Genomic DNA, 11,846 nt, shown 5'->3' with positions numbered 1-11,846 from the left:
CTGGCTTTCCTGATGAGCTTGTCTATCCTCTTCCTCTCAGCTGTAGACAAGCTGCTGCTCCAACATACTGCTGCATAGAAGATGGCTGATGCCACCACAGAGTCATAGAAGGTCTTCAGGAGTGTCCCCTGCACTCCAAAAGACCTCAGCCTTCTCAGCAGGTAGAGTCTGCTCTGACCCTTCCTGTAGAGCGCATCAGTGTTATGAGTCCAGTCCAGTTTATTGTTTAGGTGAACACCCAGGTACTTATAAGAGTCCACTATCTCAATGTCCACTCCCTGGATGTTCACCGGTGTCCGTGTGGTGGGTCTGCGCCTGCGGAAATCCACCACCAGCTCCTTGGTTTTAGCGGCGTTGATCAGGAGGTGGTTCTGCTGGCACCAGTCCACAAAGTCCTGAGTCCACTGTCTGTACTCTGAGTCATCCTCACCTGTGATGAGGCCAACTATGGCAGAGTCGTCAGAGAACTTCTGCAGATGGCAGCGTGGGGAGTTGATGGAGAAGTCTGCAGTGTAGAGGGTGAAGAGGAACGGTGCCAGCACAGTTCCCTGTGGGGCCCCCGTACTGCAGACCAGCCTGTCAGAGACACAGCCCTGTGTCCTCACGTACTGTGGGCGGTCAGTGAGGTAGTCCAGTATCCACTCGGAGATGTGGTGGTCCACTCCTGACAGTTCCAGCTTGTCTCTCAGAAGTCCTGGCTGGATGGTGTTAAAAGCACTGGAGAAATCAAAGAACATGATCCTCACAGTGCTTCCAGGCTTCTCCAGGTGGGTCAGAGCTCGGTGCAGGAGGTAGATGATGGTGTCATCCACCCCGATGCCAGGCCGGTAGGCGAACTGCAGCGGGTCCAACGAAGACGACACCATGAGGCGTAGATGGTTGCGGACCAGCCTCTCGAGGGTCTTCATGCGTCTTGCGGTGCAGACTCTAAAAACAGTCAGTCCTCGTGTTAATGAGCCCCCCAGAAATAACCGTGTTCATTCATAACAACCACACAATGGGTCAATTTTTGGTCCATTTAACGTTTTAATACTTGACGTACTGCAGGTGTTCTGGAGCTGTTCACCGCAGCTAGTTTAAATAATCAAAGTGCACCTCTCAGCGTTTGTGGTGTCGGTGCTTCCTGGAATATTTCTGGGGCAATTATCTGACAAATAAGCCCCGCCCCCGGCAGACGTTTGAGCTGATTGAACGACGTCGCTGTCCAAACACTGAATCACTGGGATAACACACAGGTGCTGATCTCCATCGTTTTATAAGGTTTAAAAAGTTGAACTAAAAAAACTTTAATTTTAATTTTTTTTAATTAAAAAAATCTTTTATGGGAAAATATGCCATTTGTTCAGTGGCTGATAGCAGGGAGGGAATTCAGAAAAATCTAAAAGAATAGTTGTGCAGTTGGTCAAAGGGTTTCAAAAACATCCACATAGAAGTTGAGGTCGCCCCCTGGTGGCCGATATGCAAAAACCCAACATGGCCGCCATGGAAAAAGAAAATCTCTGCTCCTGATCCCAGAACTCCCAGAATTCCCTCCCAGCTGATGGGGAACTGAGTAATAATGCATCTGTGTGTCTGGATCATACCCTGATACGTGTCCATGGACAATAGTCAGATGATTCTTAACACAACAAATGAGGGTGATGTCTTTTGTTCAGCTGAGATGGCCAAAAATATGCATTAAATGAAGTTTCCGTGTTAAATCCAAGCAGGCTGAAAATCCAGAATCTAGATCGGATCCAGATGGCACCGGTTCTTGGCCCTCCACAGCTGTGACAGCTGCCCCCCTGCTCCACATGCTGCATGTGTGATGGGTTAATGCAGAGACTGAACTTCTCTGCATGTATGTGACAAAGTTCTTCTTCTCTAATATCAGATGAATCAATGGTTCAGAGGAAGATGCGATTTTTTACAAAGATGTTAAAGATTTCAGTTTTCCTCGATAGTTGTTCACTTGGATTTCAGTCTTTCCCACACATTTCTCACACTGACGTTTATGAAAGTGAGTAAACAGTAACACTGATGGAGACAGGCAGCAAGCTCCAAACTGATCCTGAGTCTGTGGTTCTTCTTTGAAAAGCACCTTCAGCTAAAGAACAAACTGATGTTGTTGATGATGTTCTTCATTTCACTGTCAGCTGTAATAAACAAAAAGATTACAAGAGAAAATTAATTTGACAAAGAAAGAATCACAGCTATGAAATCCTGCCGGTGTCAAAGTGCAGGTAAAAATCACTCTGAGCAGCCACCTGAAAAGTTTACCCATAATGCACTTTTGGAAGTTTCCTTCAGGTCAAACATTAGCTGCTTGTTTCTGTGTCACTAAACTGCTGCAGTTTATTGAAGCTGTGATATAAAGTTTGTTAGTCAGTGAAAAGTTAAACCTCAGAAAATATTCATGGATATGAAGGTGAAGCTTTTCCTGCCCTCATTAGAGACATTGAGGTTATCACAGGTTTATTTTTTCCCCTGTGCTGTTTGTTTGCTGTTTGACAGCATTTTCCTGATTTTATTAGGAAAGGCACTGAACTGTGACAGCTGCTACATTTTCATCATCAAGATTTCTCTTTCAGATGTCTTTGTTCTGTTAGGACACCTGCTTTACTTTTATCTTGAGACATTTTACACAAGCATCCAGTAAAAGCTAAAAAGTTTAAATTCTAATGAGTTTTACTGAACAGCATTTATACATACAGAGAAACTGTGATGTTTGTGAGCGTGTGAAAATCTCCCCCTAATGCAACCCTGTCTCCAAAAATAAAGTTTTCATGTTTATGTATAAAGTTTGTGAATAAAGTTTTTTAAAGTTGCAATCATGCGAGTGAGTGAAACACAAAGCCAAGTCCTCACGGGCCGCCATCAGCTGCTTTTAAAGAGCAGCTCTGTGGGGAGCATCATTACTGACGGTGACCTTCCTCTCTGCACACAAACATGAATACACACAAACATGAATACACACAAACATGAATACACACAAACATGTTTGTTCTGCAGTTTCTGTTTTCAAAAACATCAGTCAGCTCAGTCCAACCATCAGCGTCGAGGTTTAAACTGCAACAAGCAAACACTTTGTTACTGATGCTCTTCTCAGGAGTTATTATTCATTTCATCTACAAAATGTCAGAAATTAGTGAAAAATTCAGCGTTCTGAAAGTTTCTGAAGCACTGGCATTAAAAATCAATTATCAAAATTATAATTGATTGGTGTTTTTTCTAGGGCAGCACGGTGGTGTGATGGTTAGCAGTGCTGCCTCACAGCAAGAAGTTCTGATAGGCTCAAATCCACCATCTGGGGCCTTTCTGTGTGGTTGGATGTTCTCCCCGTGTTCTCCGGGTACTCCGGTTCCTCCCACAGTCCAAAGACATGCAGTCAGTGGGGTCAGGGTCACTGGTGCTTCTAAATGGCGCCACAGGTGTGAATATTTGGCAATATATTCTGCCAACCCGACGTCGGCGTGTGACGTCATTCACTCAACATTAGCGTGTTTACAAACTCAACACCCAACTGCCCTTAATGCAATGTCAGGTGACTTCAATCATGTCACCATGGAAAAGACACTCTCAAACTTCACCCAGTATGTGAACTGTCCCACCAGAGAGGAGAGAACACTGGACCTGCTGTATGCTAATGTTAAGGATGCACACAGCTGCTCCCCCCTCCCCCCTCTGGGGAGGTCAGACCACAACTTGGTGAAGCTCAGCTCCCGCTATGTGCCACTGGTGAAAAGTCAGCCTGTGACCACACGGTCAAGTAAGAGATGGTCTGACAACACTTATGAAGCACTGCAGGACTGCTTTGAGGTGACAGACTGGCCGGCACTCTGTGAGCCTCATGGAGAGGACATCGACAGGCTCACAGAATGCATCACAGACTACATTAACTTCTGTGTGGACACCATTGTTCCTACCAGGATTGTAAAATGCTACCCAAACAACAAGCCGTGGGTAACAAAGGACATTAAAGCACTTCTCAACAATAAGAAGAAGGCCTTCAGGGCCGGAGACAGGGAGGAGGTGAGAACGATCCAGAGGGAACTCAAAACAACAATTAGGGAGGCTAAAAACAATTATAGGAGGAAGCTGGAGCTGAAACTCCAGCAGAACAACATGAGGGAGGTATGGAGTGGAATAAGAACCATCACTGGCTTCAGGACCAGCAACAACAGGGGAATGGAGGGCAGTGTGGACAGGGCCAATGAGCTAAATCTGTTCTTTAACAGGTTTGACACTGCAGGCTCTGTCATCCCTCATCCAGACAGCTCTGCTGCCGGTCTCCAGAAGTCCACTCCACCCCCACCCACCCCCACACTTCACAATAGCCTGCTTCCTTCCTGTGATGGCCCTCTTGACGTCTCCACCCCTCCCCCACCCGCCACCTCTACAGTTAGTCTCACTGCTGACCAGGTGAGAAGACAACTTAAGAGACTCCACACAAACAAGGCTGCAGGCCCTGACGGGGTCTCCCCCAGGGTGCTTAAAGCCTGTGCCACCCAGCTTTGTGGAGTACTGCACCATGTCTTCAATATGAGCCTGGATCTTCAGAGGGTCCCTGTGATGTGGAAGACATCTTGCATCGTTCCGGTCCCGAAGATGACGCGACCCAGTGACGTCAAGGATTACAGGCCAGTGGCACTGACTTCCCACATAATGAAGACCATGGAGAGGCTCGTCCTGGATCAGCTCCGGCCCATGGTCCAGTCATTTCTGGACCCCCTCCAGTTCGCCTACCAGCCCCGCCTGGGAGTTGAGGACGCCATTATCTACCTGCTAAACCGAGTCTACGCTCACCTGGATAAGCCGGCCAGCACTGTGAGGGTCATGTTCTTTGACTTCTCAAGCGCATTCAACACCATTCAGCCTGCTCTTCTGGGTGATAAGTTGACAGCGATGCAGGTAGATGTCCCCCTTGTGTCCTGGATTGTTGACTACCTGACTGGCAGACCACAGTATGTACGGCTGCAGCACTGTGTGTCTGACAGAGTAGTTAGCAACACTGGAGCCCCACAAGGGACTGTCCTCTCTCCCTTCCTCTTCACCCTCTACACCACAGACTTCAGCTACTGCTCAGAGACCTGCTATCTTCAAAAGTTTTCTGATGACTCTGCAATAGTTGGATGTATCAGCAGGGGTGATGAGGATGAGTACAGGAGGACAGTGAAGGACTTTGTCACATGGTGCAAGCAGAACCATCTAGAGCTCAACGTGACAAAGACAAAGGAACTGGTGGTGGACTTGAGGAAAGACAAGGCACCGGTGGCCCCTATGTCCATCGGAGGGGTCAGTGTGGACACCGTTGAGGACTACAAATATCTGGGAGTACACATTGACAACAAACTGGACTGGGCTAAGAACACTGATGCCTATACAGGAAGGGCCAAAGTCGCCTCTATTTTCTGAGACGCCTGAGGTCCTTCAACATCTGCCGGACTATGCTCAGGATCTTCTATGAGTCTGTGATGGCGAGTGCCATCCTCTATGCTGTTGCATGCTGGGGCAGCAGACTGAGGGCGGCAGACGCCAACAGACTCAATAAACTGATCCACAAAGCCAGTGATGTGGTGGGAGTGGAGCTGGATTCGCTTATGGCAGTGTCGGAGAGGAGGATGCTGTCTAAGCTGCAGGCCATTATGAACAATGGCTCCCACCCACTCTACAACACAGTGATGGGACACAGGAGCACATTCAGTGCAAGACTCATCCCACCAAAATGCACCACAGAGCGCCACAGGAGGTCATTTCTACCTGTGGCCATCAGACTCTATAACTCCTCCCTTAATAGGTGACATTGTGGTTCATCAGTGTCATTCACTTATCAGTATTCAATTGTACATAAAATTGTTTAAATTTCCATATACATTGTACATACACTATATACATTGTACATTGTACATACACTTATACATTGTACAAAAAAGGACTGTGCATATATATATATAATGACACCTATTTAAAAATTTTTGCACTCACAATTTTCATATGTGTATAGATTTAGATGTGTATATAGTCAAAATATCTCTTTAGTCTTTATACTTTTATGCCTTTAGTGTATGTTATTGTGTTTTAGGTTTACTCGTTTAAATGAAACGGTTGCAGCTGTAACAGTAGTAATTTCCCTTTGGGATCAATAAAGTATTCTGATTCTGATTCTGATTCTGATTTTTCTGTCTCTCTGTGACAGGCTGGTGACCTGTCCAGGTGTACCCCGCCTCTCACCCTGTGACAGCTGGGATAGGCTCCAGCCCCCCCCCCCCGTGACCCTGAACAGGATAAGAGGAAGAAGATGGATGAATAATTTATTATACCTTAAGTTTGAAACCTTCTCTTTTGTTTTTGCTTTAAAAATAATTGCAGAACATGGACGTTTATTAGAGCGAGCGTGAAAGCAGGAAAGCTGTTAATGTGCTAAATCTTTCCTTCAATAATGATGCGATGCTTCCAGATCAAAGTTCTGAAACTCTGACCTCTAAAGTTGCTGGTAGTTGGTTTCACAATAAGAGCTCATTAAACTAATGAACAATAAAGCTTTTGCCCGTTTGGAGCATCTCTGCAGAGAATATTGTTTCTGCTTTCAAATTATCTTAATGGCCTCTATCTACCCCCCCCCCCCCCCCCCCCCCCCCCCACCCCGGGTATGCTGCAATTTGTTTATCATTTACCAAAATAACCATTTAAAGTAAATCATTTCATCATGTCAACTATCACAGATGGTGCAACATACTCTGCTCTGCACTGATGAAAACCTCCCTCAGAAGACATGTCTAATAAATCCCTTTGAAGCTGTGTATGTGTACTGCATGCTGGGCACACATAACAAGCTGCCCCAGAGTGTGTGTGACCTTTACTGTTAGGGCCTAATGAGGGCTGATGAGACCGCTGCTCGTTCTGCAGGCTGCAGTGTGACATGCTTCCTGAATGCACCGAGGATTAATGAAAATGTCAGGATGTCCCAAAAGTCATTGCAGTGGAAAGCAGAGTAAAGTCATGCTTACAGGAAGTTTCAAGTGCAGTACTGTAAGAAGGAAGTGTGACAACTGACCTTACAAGTCAAGGCTAAAAATGGAGCTGGGAGTTGGTGATTAAAGTTATAAATTCGCAGAAAAAATATTTAGTGAGAGTTAATTTATATGACAGACACCTAAAACCTCATTTTTGAGGTAGTGTGCAGTGAAGAGAGACAGCAGGTCAGACATGAACCCAGGCTGCCTGCAGCACAGCCACAGGGCTCACCTGCTCACCCACTGAACCAACCTGCTGCCCAGAAAACTCGTTTCTGAGATTTTAAATTTATGAAATCTATGAAGAGTTTTTTTCATGACACCAATGTGACCGAGAAAGTGGAAATGCAAATAGTAAAAGTTCATTAATAACATTAAAACAAGCTCTAGTGTTTGTTTATTGTAACAGGTTGTGGATGAATCCAAGTGAAAAATCAGACTATGAAACTGCAACACTTCTATAGACTGTACAGAAAAGACGGACAAAGCTTCCATGTCTGAAAAGGTCTTAAACCGGCATTCTGTCTAATGCTCATCACATGTAAACTCAATGTGCTGAACATAAATACATCATTCAATTCAATTCAATTCTTTTCAATTTTATTTATATAGCACCAAATCACAACAAACAGTCGCCTCAAGGTTATTTATATTGTAAAGTAAAGACCCTACAATATTACAGAGAAAACCCAACAGTCTAAACGACCCCCTATGAGCAGCACTTGGTGACAGTGGGAAGGAAAAACTCCCTTTAACAGGAAGAAACCTCCATCAGAACCAGGCTCAGGGAGGGGGGGTCATCTGCTGAGGGGGGGCTGAGGGGAGAGAAAAACCTGTGGAGAGCGACAATGACTTAAAACAAACACAGGAAAATCAAACCTCACACACACACACACACACACACACACACACACACACACACACACACACACACACACACACACACACACACACATAACATTTACTAAATGATTTAAAAACAATGAACTACAAGTTTGAATAGTTTGGTGGGGATGGTGTACGAGACAAGGAGGCTGAGAAGTTTACATTTGGTTGTGGAAAGAAATTCTGCCTGTAAGCTTTGGGAAGGATTAAATGATCTATGAATGAATTCAAAATGTAGACTGGGATTGCTTTATTTCATTGTTGTAGCAACGAAGTGCAAAATTTGTAGTTTATTTTTTCTAGTTTCTCTTTTAATGACCAGCAGGGGGCAGCACCTCTGCTAGCTGTTTTACAGAAGTCTAGGGAAAACGAGCATACTGCTCACTTGACCTATGACCTTAGTAAACATGTAACTGATGAGTTTACGGTCCTTTCAGGTTTTTCCACTATAGAAGTATTTCTGACTGTGAAAGCAGGCTTTGAGGCCAGACTGTAACAGACCGTGTTTACAAGTGAAGCTGCCAACAGCAAAGTGCCAATGAGAGCCACAAATAAACATGTGCATACATGCGGTACATATGCATGTGCACACACACCCCTGATTCCACGAAGGACCTCCAACCAACCCACATATAAGGTCTGCTGTGATGTTGGTGCAGTGATGTAAATGCATGGCTCAGGTAGGCACTGCATGAATCTGTTAGTGTACAAATGAATTATTAGAGTACTTTAGTACAACTGTAATGTTTTAATAGGTTCCCTCTGCATTCAGACACAGCGGATAAAATCAAGATAACAGCCGTTGCTGAATGTCTTGATATGAAGCAGTAACAGATATGTGAGATTTGCTTAATTTGATCCATTTTCTTCTGTTTCAGGACATGTGACTCTTTCTGTAAGTCTCTGATTCAGAGTCTGCTGAATGAAGCGTTCATTTAAAAGAATGTATGATTTAAAACATCTAGTTTAATGAGTAACAAAGGTAAATATTTATTGTATGATGTTAGTTATGAAGAAAGCGCTTAAAACATGTTGGCTGCTTGCTTATGCTGCCTTCACCTTTAATTCCAGACGCGAGCGCTCTGATTTCCATCTCTGAGGTTGATTCTGGAGCTTCGGCCTTGGGTGACTCATTTTTCCACTCAGCATCGTAAAGAAATACAAGTTCACAGTTTTCTGCTCCAAACTAAAGATATTAAAGTCTTCAGTTTGAATCTCTGTCGGTTGGGTTTAACAACCACAGTGAGGAGACTTTGATGCACAACATAACTGTGAGGGTTACATATTAAAACTGCAAAAAAGAAAATAAAATAAAAAATGAACTGAAATGATTTTTTCTACACTTACCAAAGAAGAAAATTAACTCAGAAATTAAAGTGAATTGGAAAATAAAAATGAAAACTGAAATATCTGATGCCAGCAACAACAGCAGCAATAAGGAACGTCATGAACCGGACTGTTGATTTTAAAAAGTATGCAGTGAGTGGGATAAAGTGGGAATGATCATGGATCAGGCTGTTGGGTCCTTTTGCCACACTAAATGTAATGTGAAGCTTTTAACCGGATCAAACAGCGATTCTCTTTAAAGTCACCGTGTCTTCATTCATTCATAGGCAAAAACTATTTATTTATGTGTGATTCATGAATCACACATAAATAAAGCCATGTTTCTCTCATGTTTCTCTCATGTTTCTCTCATGTTAGTCTTTCAGCCTCCGAGAGATGAGCGTGTCGTCCACCAATGAGACCGCGGTCATAAATGATCGAGACACTTTCATCAAAGCTGCGTTCAAGAATGTGGTTGTTGTGGTTCTCTGCATCTCCATCAACTACATCAATATAGCACTTATTCAGACCTTCTGCAAACACCAGGTATGAAATTCCTTTAATCAAGTGCCATAAATAGTAACATAGAAATACGATGAATATTACTGCTCCTCTGTCTGCGTGTTTTTTTTTGTCTGGGTGCTCGGGAGGGAAAAAAAAAAAAAATTATATATATATATATATATATATATATATATATATATATATATATTAGTGAAAAAGTGACGGCTTGAATCCAGATGTTTACTACAAGTGGACTTGTCTCAGCATAGAAGTGATTGACTTTGGAGTCCATGCAGCTCTGGCTCTATGATTTTTTTAGATGGATTCTTTACTATTGTGACATAAATGTATGAACCCAGGAAAGATTCCCACTGATCTGAGCTGTGCACTGTAACACTGCCTTTGTCTCTCTGGGATCTGATTGCAAACACTGTTGAACAAATGCAGCAGGTCTTTGGTCCTTTATTCATCATTTCTTCTACTTTTCTTCTCTTTTCTGCACTTTTATTTCCATTCGTCAGATCTTCTACATGAATCCTCGGTACATCCTGTTTTTCCACCTGGTGCTCAACGATATGATCCAGGTAACTCTTAGCACCCTGATGTTCATCACCAGCTACATCATCTTCCAGATAAATGTCTCAGTTTGTTGTGTCCTCATCCTGCTCACTCTTTTTGCCACTGAAAACACCCCTCTGAATCTGGCTTGCATGGCAGTGGAGTGCTACATTGCCATCTGCATCCCCCTTCACCACATCCAAATTTGCACCGTCAAAAGGACATTAATGTTGATCGGTTTGATCTGGATGACCAGCATGCTGTCTGTTCTTCCTGATCTCTTCATCAGCTTGGCCACAGAGCCACTGGATTTCTTTCATTCCCGCGTGTTTTGCCTCAGAGAAACAGTCTTTCGAAATCCCCACATCATCAAGAAGCGGGACATTACCTATACAGTCTATCTGGTTATTGTCTGGTTTGTTATCTTCTTTACTTACTTCAAAATCCTGTTCACTGCAAAAACAGCAAGCCAAGATGCTACAAAGGCCAGAAATACGATCCTTCTCCATGGGTTTCAGGTGTTGCTGTGTATGTCAATATATGCAGAACCCCTGCTGAGGCAGGCCCTGCAGCAGTGGTTCCCTAAAAAATATTCAGATTCCCTTTTTGCTTGTTATATTCTTTTCCAGATTCTGCCACGAGCAATTAGTCCAATTGTCTATGGAGTAAGAGACAAAACATACAGGAAGTACCTGAAAAGGTATCTGTTGTGTAATGTGAGCCCATAATTAGTATGGGGCCACGGAGCACTTTTCATAATATTCAAAAACTATACATGGAGGCAGATTTTTGTTTAGTTTAAAAATTATTACACATTGTTTAAATGATATGTAATTATCAGGGCTCAGTATACATGTCAGTACTTTTTTGAAACTAAATAAAGATGGATGTAGCGACACATTGGTTTCTTTGTAAAGGAAAAAACATCATGAAGGTTATTAGTAAGGCCAGCATTTGTATTTTGTCATCTGTGGTTTTCAGGATCCTTCAAAGCACATTAAACACTAAACTCATCTCCCGTTGGTGGGGGTGCTGGAAGAGACCGCTCCCATCAGGATAGAATCCCTTATAACAGGACAAAGGGAGTCTCTAATAACTGGAAATTCATTGATTTACAGAAATCTGGGAACCCAACATCTAGTCTGCTCACTGGGCTCAGACCTCCATTTCCACCAATAAGCCATTTTTTATGAATGCAAATAAAAATTAAAAACTATTAGCTGTATATCTCAAACGTGCAGCACACGTTCGGCCTCCGAACAAAGCGTCACGGGGTTGTAGAGGTTCTGGAGGGTTGAAAGCATTTACGAATGCCTTAACATCTGGGTCATACTGTTTAAGACTATTCCAAGTATGTTCCCACATAACATGTATTACAAACCCATTGTTTCTTAATCGCTGTAATTTGGTAAGTGTGGCAACATAAACATCTCCGAAAGATTTCCCCAGAAAAGGGTGTTTTTCATGTTGATTTGGGTAACACATGGCACAGCCGTGCCAGAAACAGCCAAGAAACTCAAACACATGTCTGACCTCAGAATCTAAAAAGCCATCAACATAAAAATTTTCAACTTGTCTTTC

The 11,846-nt window shown here is 43.3% G+C and overlaps 1 protein-coding gene across 1 annotated transcript; it reads left to right on the top strand.

The window, feature by feature from the left end:
- Positions 1-9,599: 9,599 nt before the first annotated feature.
- On the top strand, positions 9,600-10,993 carry LOC115777848 (odorant receptor 131-2-like). The gene is made up of 2 exons (XM_030725852.1): positions 9,600-9,749; positions 10,229-10,993. The coding sequence occupies exons 1-2, from the start codon at positions 9,600-9,602 to the stop codon at positions 10,991-10,993; spliced, it is 915 nt and encodes a 304-aa protein (XP_030581712.1).
- The last annotated feature ends 853 nt before the right edge of the window (positions 10,994-11,846 follow it).

This window comes from Archocentrus centrarchus, unplaced genomic scaffold, assembly GCF_007364275.1.
Source record: "Archocentrus centrarchus isolate MPI-CPG fArcCen1 unplaced genomic scaffold, fArcCen1 scaffold_80_ctg1, whole genome shotgun sequence".
In the NCBI taxonomy this organism is placed as follows: domain Eukaryota; kingdom Metazoa; phylum Chordata; class Actinopteri; order Cichliformes; family Cichlidae; genus Archocentrus; species Archocentrus centrarchus.
The sequence above is the reverse complement of the archived record's forward strand: the minus strand, read 5'-3'. Positions and strand labels throughout refer to the sequence as shown.

What these genes read in the sequence shown, in the direction of transcription:
- LOC115777848 (XM_030725852.1), top strand. Translation starts at nt 9,600, where the DNA reads ATGAGCGTGTCGTCCACCAATGAGACCGCGGTCATAAATGATCGAGAC. An exon ending in AGACCTTCTGCAAACACCAG is followed by an intron (nt 9,750 to 10,228) that starts GTATGAAATTCC and finishes TCCATTCGTCAG; the next exon opens with ATCTTCTACATGAATCCTCG.